The 13391-nt window shown below is 40.3% G+C and overlaps 1 protein-coding gene across 11 annotated transcripts in view; it reads right to left on the bottom strand.

Moving 5' to 3' along the window:
• MCF2L2 (MCF.2 cell line derived transforming sequence-like 2) overlaps window positions 1-13391 on the bottom strand; it is a 191141-nt gene that overhangs the window by 93773 nt on the left and 83977 nt on the right. For all 11 annotated transcript variants that reach the window (XM_075418242.1, XM_075418241.1, XM_075418245.1 and 8 more), the window contains 3 exons: window positions 12853-13044; window positions 12283-12460; window positions 2106-2209 (listed from right to left, as the gene is read on the bottom strand). In XM_075418242.1, the coding sequence (XP_075274357.1) occupies window positions 2106-2209; window positions 12283-12460; window positions 12853-13044 (474 nt within the window). The remainder of the gene's footprint in view (window positions 1-2105; window positions 2210-12282; window positions 12461-12852; window positions 13045-13391) is intronic.

The raw sequence follows: 13391 nt of genomic DNA, 5'->3' as shown, positions 1-13391 counted from the left end.
GTTCTTTGCACAGTGCCATATGGAGAAGTCTAGGGAGTCAGTCTTTTGCCTCCGAGAACTGTCTTTGTACTAGTAGCTGTGGTATGGAAGGCAGCGCATGCCCTCAGATACTGAGCACAGTATACGTGTGCAAGGGCTGTCCCCAGGCTGAAATGGACTGGGGCTTTTTTATGTAATATTTTGATAAACGTTAACCTACTTCCTTGTCCAGTCTGGTAGAGTTGGATCATTTCAAGTGTGGTCCAGGCAAGTTTTAAGCAGGCCTTTTCCTCCTTTTGCCTGCAGCTTTGGGCTTGCTCAAAGGCAATCTCTTCAAATTCAGTAAAACAACTCAGCTGCTGAGTTTGCAGTTAATCCAAGCCAATATCTAAACTCCAGTAGAGTCTTTAATTCCTGAGCACTTTCATTTTTAATGGCTGGTGCTGGAGAAAAAAGCAGTGGCCTGTCTTACATTCTGTATAGCTAAATTATCTGGCTGGCTGGTGATGATGATGGAATCCATTAATAAACTATCCTCACCGGAACTATTACCAGAACAAATTTCATAGCAACAACAGGAGTTCCCTCCTGGAGAGGGGGCATAATTTCCACTGTAGTCTTGGAAAGTAGATTTAAAAACCAATGAATACGTGTTTTTATAAAGTCTGTACCATGTTGCTGCATATACCTGTGTGGGAGGAATGCAACTGATTACCTCCGTTACTGATGAGAATACCTCTTTCCCATACTGCCCAACTTCTTTTGCTGTTCTTTGCTGAATATTAGTTGTGTTATTTCCCTCAAAACAGCTGGGGCCCTCTCTTATTTTTTTTCTTTCTCAAAACATACCTTAAATTGCATTTTTTACCATTCTAAAGATATGTGGCCCTAAAGAGCTAATAATCTGAATCTTAATGCAGGGAAGATGCAAGAAAATTATGGCAAGGAGATGTTAGTATTTAAAAAGTTGTGAGTGAATGGCACAGTGTATTGATTTTTGTCTTACTTCTTGTAAACTTGTAACTAAAAGGGATGTTAGCAAAGTTACAAAACATTTGTGCACAGACCATTCAGAATACAGCTCCAGTGGTGGTACTCCCGTCTCTTGACAGGTGTGTTTACATGGTTGAAACCCAAACATTTTAAATAAGACAAATGAGGTATTACTTGAATTTGACAGGGAAGAAAGAAAAAAAAGTCTGGTCTCTGAAAGTGGCTATTTCAGCTAGCCTGAGCAAATGAAAAGTTTCAGGATGCAGTTGCACTTCATCTTAGTTAAAAGAACTGCAGATGAATGAAGTTTCTAGATCCTTCTCTTTCCAGTCTTAAAGTACGCAAGGAGGGGCAAATGGCTGTCTTGATAGCTTGTTATCCCAGTTGGTCTCTACAGCTCAGACAAAAGACTCTGCTGTAAAGGCAGGGCTCTTAAATGCTGCAGGGTTTGGGAATAGGGAGGAAAGGGTAAGGATGTCCAAAGAGCCCTAAACAGAATCTTGCTGAGAAACAATAATGCCACAAATCTCATCACAGAGACACAAAAGCAAAACACATTTCCCTGAACCTTACTTGTCCACACAGCAACAGGTAACAGTGGAATTTTTCTCTGTTTGTTTTTTTTTGTTGTTGGCTGATTGGTGTATTTTTAAGTATTAAATGTCTAGTCTTTCCTCCTTTGTGTAGAAACTACCCTTAGAAAATATTTAAATGAAGAAGAATATATAACTTTGTAAAACCCTGAACATAACACATCTTAACTTCAGAGGAGCCAGAATAAGATTCCAGTTTCAGAAACAAAATAGCTCATATGCCATAAGGAAGGATGGGCACTATGGAGGCACTTTAATGTATTATTGTTGGAAATTCCCTCCACGTTTCCCATTTCATCTTTTGAAAGTGATTTCTAGTTTAGTGTAACTTGTTTTTCCATGTACATGAGCATAAATCTTTTTTAACACTGTCATCTGAGTAACTTTCAAATTGCAATGTGAAGTGGAAGAAGAAAAGGCAGAGAATTAACTTGTAAATGTTCAATTTTTTAATTCCAAGTATAAATATGTAAACATATGTTTATGTTGTTTGGAGTTCCCTCACAATATGGGATGTCCACAAAACACAGATACTCCTACCTTAATTCCACCTTTAGTCTTCTTAACGCTTTTCTTTTTTGATAACTCTGCTTCAGAAATGGTCTTCGGAGGGCAGGAAATTTCTGTGGGCCTCCTGTTGGTAGCTGAAGGAGTCAAAAAGAAAGTAACATCAGAAAATGTATGCTAAAAGTTGAAATCCTAACTTCCTAATAAAAGCAATGAGCAAAGATCCTGCCACATCAGTGGTGACTGCGGCCTAGCCTGCAGAACTGAATGGTGGCTGGTGGGGTGAAGGACCAGCTGCCACAGCGGATGGACTGTGTTGTCTGGTGCTCCGCTGTGTCTCGAACGGGCACCTACAGCTCCCTGCTGTAATGACTGCTTTGGTTTGGCTTCCTCCCTGGCCACTGTCTTTAGGGTAGCGCAGGTAAATGTTAGCCGGCAGCTGGGCAGTTTTCACTCCTGTTGTTACTTGTGTGGGTTCCCAAAGAAAGGAAATTTTGGTTCTGGTAATTGTTTGCTAATGTCGGAATATAAAGGATTGTTCCCTCTAAGATTTCATCACATGAACAAGTCTCAAAAGAGCAGTCATACAGGTGTTCAGCAAGTCACTGTGACCATGTATGTAATGACAGTGGATCCGAGGAAATTATTTCAGAATATGCTCTGTTGTGTCAGGTTTCTTGGGCCTTGCAGGCTCTGTAAACCACAGCTGCCAGCGAGTTGTCTAATGCACTAGAAAATCATCCTTGACAACGTAACCACTATCCTGAGACTGCTGTCCAAAGAAAAGGCCTAGAATGGTCTATGAGAAGAGGAATCATACATTTGGCTTGAGTAGAAAATAATCTCTCTGTTGCAGTTTGTATCTTTGTTTTAAATCGATAATGGGGTCACAGTGCATGTTTTATAAGTACAAGGCAAACAGTGCTCTCCTTCTTAGTTGCTGAATTGATACAGGCAACCATGCATGTCATGGTAAAGACAAATGTGAATACCAGATGCAATGATGAAAGAATCTGGGTCAGGCAACAAAGAGCAAAATTGTTGCAATTCTGAGATTAAATCCTTTTCAGTTTTATTCTGGGAAAACTTTCTAATTGGACAAGAACTATTCAAAAAATACAAGCTGGTATTTTTAAATGCGTCTGGTAACATTCTGTTTAAGTGGTTTCACCAAGTTTAATGTTTCGAGGTGTTGAGGGTCTTGGTCAACTTTCTTCTCTGGGAAAAGCTGAGGGATGCAATAAAAAAGATGCAGACATGCTGGAATGGGAGGACAGTATTAAAAGATCCACACAGGAGAGGACTGAACACTTTTTTTAAAAGAAACACATTAACAAATTTTCAAATGCCCTTGTCATTAAATTCTTCTTGTAATGTAGTTTTAAAGAAAAGGGAAGGGAAGCATAGAAACACTCCAAATTATATGCAAATATATATATTTAATGCAATTATGTATGTCTAAAAAGACAACTCAGTTTCATAGACAATAACAGAATCTGACATTTCTGCCCTGTGCCTTTTTAACTGCCTTATCATGCAACTGGGAAGAGAACCAATTAAAGCAGTTTCTTCCAACTCTTTCCTAAATCTTCCAGGTTTTATCCCATGCTGAATGACATGGGCACTTGGCAAAGTCTATTTCATGCCTATTACTTCCTCACAATGACTCCGTATTAGAAAGTTTCTTCAAGTGAACAGCAAAGTGTGGCAGCCACCAGCAGCTGTAATTGACTGGTAGAAGATTCTTATGGTTCCCAGGACTGAGCTGAAATGCAACTGTCGACTCTATTTGGTTCTTCCATCACTCTCTCAGAATATACAGTAGGGGCTTTGTTTTGATTTTGGGCACTACTTTCAACAGATGCCTTTTTCCCATCCCAAAGAAAGCTTTCCACAAAGTAGTAATTGTTCTCTCAAAGGTATTGTTTTTTCACCCAAAAAATGGTGTACTGACATCTTTAATACAAGGGGAAAAAATAAAAAGCATGATGTAGCAAATATAAGCTACTTGTCCTTACTGTCAAAGTTCTTCATACCTTTCTACTCTGGAGGGAGGGTGATTTCTACGGCTAGCAAAACCAGAATACCAACCTTCATCAACTGTTTGATAAATTTTCAAGCAGGCTGTTTTGTGTTTTTCCCAAAAATCCCTGAGTAAAGTGGTTACAAGCATCAGCAAATTCACTCTTTTCTGTACTAATGCATCCTGAAGATTCTATTTAGCCTTAAATTCTCATCTACCAAGATCTTGACAAGATGCAGGCTGTGATCATACCTATCACACTGAATAATATTTTCACCTGGAGCATCATCCAACTATATCCTATTTATACCTTGAAAAATCAGCATAAGAAAAATTAAGATTTGGTCACAAAAATCCTGATTCAATTAAAGAAAACCAAGACATAGTTTCATACTCTTCTCCACACACTTACCAGGCACTACTGAATACCCTAGATATGCTGCCAATGTCCAGTTACTGTATCTAAATCTGAGTTCAGTCCATTGGATTGCTCTACAAAGCTAATTCCCAAGTTTTACAAATACTGGATATGTTATTAAAAGGAGTGGAAGTAGAGGAAATAACTTTAGGAAACACGAGAACTTTTGCTTAGAACAGCATAGTCAGCAATACCAAGTGGTTTGACCTGTTCGTGAATTAGAAAGCCTTCTAGTTTGAAGGGGATGGTTGAGACTGGTGTGACAACCCTGGCTGAAAGCAGTCAGCAGAAAACATTGAAATCAGTTATGACTGATGTCTGGATCACAGCTTACAAATTCAGACAGCTCCAGGTGATCCAGGAAAGAGAGCACTGGACAGTTTAAGCGAAAGAGGACACATTCACAGAAAGCCCAACTGCAGATGCTCCTTGATCCAGCAAATTACTCAGGGCAGTTCACTAGCTTAGTCTTGGCTCCATCAGTATGACATTTCAGAAAGGAGGCGGCAGATACAAGATAAGGAAACGGTCCAATCCAACTGCTTGTATTTCAGGGGTGAATTTGATTCAGATTGACACAGCAAACTTTCCCATCCCAATCTGACCCAGAAATGAATCGAAAACAGGAAGCCGTCTGGTTTTGGTTACGCTCCAGAGTACTTTTGAGTTATCGACTAGTCCATATTCAGAGACTGCTGCATGTCACTACATTAAGTAGTTTCTGGAGTTCTTTAGAAAGAAACAGCCCAAATACCTGCCAATTATTATTGCACTAATTACTGTGGAACTGAAAATATTTTATAAGGGAAACTCCCTTATAAAATTCAGTACAGTTAGCTGTTTCAAATCATTACTGTATTGCACTGCTGAGGAAGCTGAAAGTTACGGAGTTCAACGGCCTACTGAAAGAACAAAGGAAAACTGTATCTATAAACAATCTTAAGGTCTGCATGGTTTCAAGGTTGTTTTCACCCTACAGTTTCACAGTAGTCCCCTGGATAATGAGTAATGAAGCTTTCATTTTGAACTTGTTAATATTTTAAGTTGCTTGATGCTGCTTTTAAAGCAAATATTGTTAAAGGGCATTGTATGCATAGAGGAACTTTTTATTGCAAGGGTATTTGCAGTGAAGCAGGGTTTAGGTCTATCACTTGCATTCACCCGGAGCACCACTGTGCTGGTCCTGTAGGGCTTTAGTACTGCTAACTATTTTTTTGTGAACACGTTGCATGATAAATATGGAATTACTGTTTTATTACCTAGCCTACAGCAAGTGGTAATGTGGGCTGTACTGTCCCTAAAGCTGCTAGGAAAGGACATAGACTCATGTGCTCAGTGTTGCTTTGCTGTCTCTTCACCACTCCAGGACTCAAATAAATTCAGTGAGGACAACTTGCTGTGCTGCTTGTGAGGAGAGGCTGTGGCTTGATCTGTTTCTCCACCCTGCTCCTGCATGGCAGGGTAAAGGCACCATCTCTCAGGAGCTGATCTCTCACAGGGGGGATGCATCACACAATGAGGCACAAACAGAACTGGGTGCAGCTCCCAGCTGCTCAGAGACAACTGAATTAGTCCATATGGCTAACTGGTCTCAAATTTGCTCCTACTAGAGTAAATGTAACTCATTAGCTAGCAAGAGACATGGACCTAGGACTCGCAAGACGTTCAAAGCCCCCTTCAAATAAGTACCATGCTTTACATTCAGGACTTGTGTGAATTGCCCAGCCACGTGCTTCCCCATCTGTTCTGTGGGAGAGTTTGTCTATTCTCACTAATCACCTACCACAGAATCAAAGTCCTTTGGCAAGAACAGGCATGGAAACAGCTAGTCTGCTAAACTGTTTAGGGGGGCTTCCAGCTCATGCTGTCTCATAGGAACATGACTTTAAAGATAATTAATGACTTAATAGTGGTTTTGAATGCTGGTAATGACAAAACAGTGTGCTTAGGCAGCTAAACAAATACCAGAGCATCTCAGGTTTATCATTTAATGATCTATACAGAAAGTCTTTTCCATTCTTTGGCAATCTAATCTATATTTCTTTGCTTTAGCATAATTGCTGTCAAGCCCCCTGAAAATCTGCCCATATGAGAAGCACAGACCGAGGCCCCTGTATGTGGAACAGTGTTCTGCAAGGAGACACACTACTTGGTTTCCTCAGACTTGCCCAAGAGTGATAGCAGCCCTACAGCCACAAAATTGAAAGCATCTTTTCTCTACTTTGTTTGTAGAAGTATCTTGAACTATAGAAACTGCTTGTTTCCCAAAACCATTAATGAGAATCACATGCACCATCTTTTCTGAGTTAGCTGATCTCTCTGCAGCCTCACTTCTCCTGTACACATCCCCAGACTCTTGCAAGACATTCTTCTCTTATCCTCTATCCAGATGTTATTAGTTAGTGAGTGTTATGCATTGGTGACTGTGAGGAATGCTGGAATGGATCCAACGAGCAGTTGTACACATTTAACTGAGATGGAACCAGTTTAAATTTTATTATTTAAAGAACTGAAAAGGCTCCAGCTGTGTTCCCCCCATATGAATTTCATGTTCCAAGTTGGCGTTGTAAGATGCTTTTAGGATGAGTCATGGATTTTGTATGTGCAACGTGCTGTTAAACGTGTTATTTGCTTAATCAGCTCACAGGGATTTTGACATCTCTGCTGCTGTATCTCACATTTACGTTGCACTCAAAGAAATCTCTAGGTGAATATTTGATAGCATTTAGAAGATGGGAGATGCCAGAAGCAAAACTACATGTACAACGCTAATTTTGCCCCTTTACTGCTAAGGCATCTTGGTCCACCCCCCTCTTAAGAATCCTAGCCTCATTCAGCACATGGATCCAAAACTACTGGATTCATGAGCAGCTATTCACTGTTTTGATTTATCTGTATTTCTCAGTGGGGTCCCGGAACCTTACTATCCATATGCTATTTCAATTCCTGCTTTGAAAATAATTGTCTTTTTTCTAATAGTCATTTTTACAATTCAAGTGCTTCATAAATATTTACTGAGCTGTTTTCACAACACTTCTCAGAGGTAACAGGCTGTTACTAAACACACTGAGATCTCTGAGTTCCATAGATAAAGATCAGAAGAGAATACACCACTCTGGGAGACCAACTTGACTATTTTAGAACTGAATTTTCAGGTTACTGAGTATTGTATGTCACTTCATATGTCCAAGAGCATATGCCCTGCCCAGCAATTCTGATTTCAGACTTTCACTGCTCTTTCAATGTAGATGTCTTTAGGTAGTTGCACAAGTTATTAAAAACAAAACCCCCAAAACTGCATTAAGTTGAATCACATTAACACCCACATGGCTTTTTAACAGGGCTGAAACTTCTACACCTACTGCACCAGCTCCTCTTTCACATGGCAGCAGGAGTAAAAGCAGCAGTAAGTAGTCACAGTTTCAGGGCTGACTCCAGAACAGTTGAAACTCATGTGAACTGGGTCAGGTACAGTTCTCCCTTTCCTCCCAACTACTGGCCACACACTTCTGTCTCCTTTTTTGTCAGCGCTGCTGTTCATGAAACTGGATGATGAGGAGCTGAACTAGCCAAAACAAAACAACCCCCCCCACAGTGACAGTTTTCAGTTCCCTCCTTTGTTCCCACAAGTTATGTGACCGTAAGTACTGAGGGAAAGCAGACTCACAAACACCCTGCTGTGTTGGGCAAAGAGGAGAGGAGAAAGGGAGACTGTGACAGCCATGCATTAAGAAGAGCTTAAGCTGCTGCAAGACCATACCATAAGGAAACAAGCAATGCAGGGGATAAGAAACATATTGTCTCTGGGTTCCAAAGATTTTTGCTGACAACAAAGGAAATGAGGCTATAGAATCCAAACTGTAGCAAGTTCATACATGATGAATGTGTATGAGCTGAGATTTTTTTTTTCCCCAAGTGCTTATAATTCTGTCAAATCTGGACACTTTAGGAAGGGACAAAACTATTTTGTACTGCCATGTTCCAGCTCTTGCCACAAAGGCAACTAAAACAAGACAATTTTCCTAGCCATGTTCACTGAGATGGCCAAACCATTTTTTACTGCAGTTTTCCAAGAAAGTGTCAGGCTGAAGAAGATAGCCCTTGGGAAAGTTTTATTTCAAAGACTTGGAGTTTTGGAGAATTACCAGCAAATGAAAATAGAAAAATGCTAACTACAGTCATCCCTAATAGCTTATATTATCCTTTAGAGCTCTGTGGCTTATCCCACTGTGTGTGACAGCCTATGGGCAATACTAGCCTGCATGGTTTGACTTTGTGGACCTATCCCGACTCAGTCCAGCTAAGGAGTTTTGTACCAAAACACAGTCCACAAATATGTAGTCAAATCATCAAAAATTATGCCCTCAGAATTCAACTAGAGCAAAGGAATTTCCCTATTAAGTGCCACTTCTTTTCGCCCAACAAATACAGGGACAAGTTTAGGTGTTAGCAGTATTCAAGCAGCTTCCATCTGGAGTAAATAGAGTTCTGCCTGAAATAAGTGTCATATATACTATGTAAAGATTTTCAAGGCATTTCTTATAAAAGGGTCAGCAGAGGGTTTTCTGCCTTTTCTGGGTTAATCTGCGGATAATATTTAAGCAGATTCCCATAGCTAAAATTTGCACCAAGTCCAACTGGCATAGACTTTTGATAATCATGGTAATTCAAGTAGTCATTTTTAAATGTTGAACAGGCCTGTCCCTGCAAAATTTACAAGTTCGTTTGTGAAACCAAAACCTTCAAGCAAAAATAGGATTAATTTAAAATTTTGCTTAGAATTTTGAGACCCATAGAAAAGCATTGGGTGAGGGAGAGTTTACAGTGCAGCTCTGAGCTGCCTTTCTGGATCTTCACTAAGCCAAGACTTTGCCAAGAGACCATAAGGACACAGACACAAGAAACTGTCACAGTCATTTTCCTGGTAGAGATCTGCCCTTTCCCTCATACATGATATCAGTTGCAATAATGGAGTATTTCTTGCCTGAGCCTTGGCATCTGTTAAGATTTTTCCATTAGTACCCTCATTGGACAGAATTTTCCCTGCCACTCCTTGTCAGGGAAATGGAGAGTCAGCAAGTAAAAGCAAAACAAAACAAAATCTATTCTGGAACGAACGCAACTTTTTTTCCTTTCACCGACAACCATTGCAATAGTGCCGTGGTATTGTTACATCTGCTGCCTGTGGACAAAAGCCTTTATTTCTGGTCTTCTATTTCTGTTTACCACATTTTATTGCCTTTGCCTGCCTTTGTATTTACAAAGCCTAGGAACATGGTATTTTCCTGTTGCCATATTCTATTTTGCAAGCTTTTAGAAATAGTCAGGTATGTCCTGGGTAACAAATAACAATGAGTTACAATATCTGTTTCAAGAAGGTGCTCTTAGCCTCTTCATTATTTTGAAGATGGTGCTCAAAAATTCTCCCCATAAATAAATGCTGATTGTCTATTGATCCTGTGAATGTGAAGAAAGGGCACAGAGGAAAGTCCAAAAGAGGGTAGCTTCAAGAAGAACAGAATTTCACAGCCTCATTTTCAAGGTTTGGAATAGGACTCAGTGTCCCTGTTTCTATTCTCAGCCACATTTCAGACTCAGACTGTGAAACCCCTTGGTGAATCATTCAGTTTACCTGTGCTTCAGTTTTCTTACTGAAAAAAAAAAAGGGTTACTTACCAGTACTTGCCAAGTGCTTTGGAATTCTGAGGGCGAGGGCACTCAGGAAATTCAAAGTGTAATAATTTGTAGTGGACAATTGGATAATACCCAAATAATACCCATAGAGTTTATGTAAATATACATGTTCTGCTCACAGCAGGTAAAGTAACTGGTTTTGAGTCCCAGGATAAGCTGTAGAGTCAGGAACTTCTGTTTCTTTGTACAAAGGTACTCTAGGTCAATCATCTTCAGGCGCAAAGTATCTGAATGAGATGCTGTAGTCTACTTATCAATGTCTGAACAGGATGGGGTTTGACTCTGACCTCCTCCGAGAACAGCTGGAGTAACACTTGAAAATAAATTTCATCTACCTATTAATCTGCAACAGGACATCAGAGGCTAATCCTTGTCACACAGTTATCCTGTATTGCATTGTGTAACACTGAACTGCAATGCAAGGGTTAGAGCAAGGGAGCATCTCATGATTGTCTGTGAAAGAGCTGATAATACCGGATTGGCTGTATGAACAAGAATCAAAACTTAAAGCATTGTCATTTATATACTAGTGACTATTTTTTAAGGTTCTATCTATACCAAAAGTTGAACTAAAAAAATCTAAAAGTGCTCTAAAATGACAAGAAAGAAGTTCGAGAAACACACATGCAGTTTCTTAGTAGGTGAAAAGCCACTCTAAAACTGTACTACCACAAGTAAGGACTAACTAGCTCTGACCTACTGACCCCATAAATCCCATTTTTCTGAAAGTTCTTTGCTTCAGCGCTAGTGGCCACGTAGTAAACAATCTGATCAGCTTTGAAGTTAGTGCTGCTTTGAGCAGATGACTGGGCTACACGATCTCGAGAGCTCCCTACGTTTTTCTAACTCATGCAATGGAAAACTAACCACTACATTTTTGCAGTCAATTTTTTGAGTTTTCAAGATAAATCACAACTCATACAGCTAACTGACCACCAACAACAGTGCAAGAGGGGAACACATTTCTGGAGCACGTGTGGGTAGCAGAGCAGAACCTCTTCAAACTCATTGTGGTCTCAGCTTGCCGTAAGCCACTAGCAAAGCTGAAACTTGAGATAGCAGCTGTATCTTAAGAACACAGCTAGCATGGTTTGGGGGAAAATAGTACAGATGTCAGACTGGCATGGTAACTGGAAGATGATGATGATCTTCCTTGGCGAGAAAGGGCGAGTGTTGGGGAGCAGAGGAGAACAGGGACATTTGTGTGACCTTGTGATAGTATGCCTAGAAAGCAAAACAGTCAGGCTACTGGCCATCCTAATCTTCCTGTTGAGAAAGCAAAGTTTATTACATGCTCTTCATGCAAATTATTTTTTTTCAAGGCTTTTTGATAAAGGTTCCATTTTAAAAAGCCCTAAGGTTTCATTTTGAAATTTCTCAGAACCATCTCTGCTAAAAAGGGACAGCCCCCTCCTGCCACCAAGTACAGGGTAGCTGGTCTCCAAGATGCACTGTTTCAAATTAGCTTCACCCGTGTTCTTTTTTGCAGAAAATAGCTATCTTGGTTAAAGGCACATGCTAACCTCAAATCAAGAACCTTCACTAAATTCCAAACAGAAGCAATGTTCAACTTCTATAGTTAGTAGAGGACAACACTAGAAAGTGAATAAACAGTTATTTAGAGGGAAAAAGCAAAAATTGCACACATGAGTCAGTGTCATTAATGAACCCTTAATTTTTCCAAGTATCTGACTGGAGCATGAGGAATTGTGACCCTCTAAACACAAATATTCACATTACACTATATGCAATGTAAAAGAGGTTCTCATGCTTACTTTGCATACTTGCAGTGACTAGCCTGGCTTCGGTTTTCAAGAATTAGCAATACAAGATATACTGAGAAGCAGCATAGAAATGTTGTCTGTAGATTAGACCTAGGAAGAGAAGCCTGAATTTTTTTTGATTCACTCTTGTTTGTATGTTTATAGCGACAGATATGTCACATTCATTTTTAACAGCTGGGCCTAGAAGGCTGACATAGAGCATCAATGCAAGTTTCCATTATGATAAAAATTAAACACAACTGTGTGTACAAAACACTGGTGTGTGTCTGAAAGCAGCTGTTCATGGCCTACCTACTCCTGCTGGTCTGGTAATCTTTGGTGATGCTCGCTTTGGGGAAGATTCAGGATGTGGGGCAACCGGTTGTACTGGCCGGGTCTGTTTGGCTGCCAGCTTCTTCAGACTGACTTGCCTCTTGTCAAACATTTCTTGTACATCCTCTAGCTTTTGTAGAATTCTTTGGGCATTGGCCTAGGTAAAGAAAAGGCAAACAACAGATGGTTGTCAGTGCTGGACTAAGCAAGTTAAGAAAGGACTTCTGTTACCCAGACTCAGAGCTGCAGATCTTACTGTGCTGCAGTTTAATGCAACTCAGCCCATAAACAGATCCGCACAGATCGCAGTTTCACTGAGGAGGACATGGTGACTCATGCAGTCCTTCTAGCACTACTCTGAAGAAAATCACGTATGTCTTCAGTGACTACTCATCCGAGTAAAACTTGCTGCCCAAATTGTTCGCCTCTGTGCAGTTTTGGTGTATTTATTGCACAGACTCAAATATGTAGCCCAGTACACTCTCATGTACATGGCAGTTGGTAATTTTGAAATTCTAAGTGAGTGCATGCACATCTGAGGGCTTTTACCTTTATTTCGGGGGTGAGGATCATGTCAAACTGATTGTAGAACTCCTTCGGGTTAGAGAGCTGGTGTTCCTTAGCTGTTACCAGGAACTTCTCAATTTCAACCAGTGCAGTTTCAGCTCCCTCTTGTGACTGGCACTTGTCCACAGCTTGGGAAGCTAAGAGGTAGATTCCAGCTTCGCACCATTGGCTTGCCTTTAAAGAAAAATGGGGCAAGGACTCCATCATCACTGACAGTCCATGTTGTGAAGCGTTGCTTCTACTCCATGAAATACAGATTTGCCCTAACATGTCACTAAAGGGAATGAATGTTACTTCATAGCACTCAACAGTTCCAGGCCATAAGTCACCCCACCTAGACATCAACAGCAAGTTAAATTCAGCTCTCACGGGCTAGATGGTCCAGTGACATGTAAAATAACAATATTCTGAGCAAAGAGGAGAAGTGTTACTGTGGTTGCTGCAAATCAAATCTGTCAGCTGTACTACCTCATTTTGGTGCTCAGTCACATAATTATCCAAAACCCCAAATGAATATTTGA

This window comes from Opisthocomus hoazin, chromosome 4 (assembly GCF_030867145.1).
Source record: "Opisthocomus hoazin isolate bOpiHoa1 chromosome 4, bOpiHoa1.hap1, whole genome shotgun sequence".
NCBI classification, from domain to species: Eukaryota; Metazoa; Chordata; class Aves; order Opisthocomiformes; family Opisthocomidae; genus Opisthocomus; species Opisthocomus hoazin.
The sequence above is the reverse complement of the archived record's forward strand: the minus strand, read 5'-3'. Positions and strand labels throughout refer to the sequence as shown.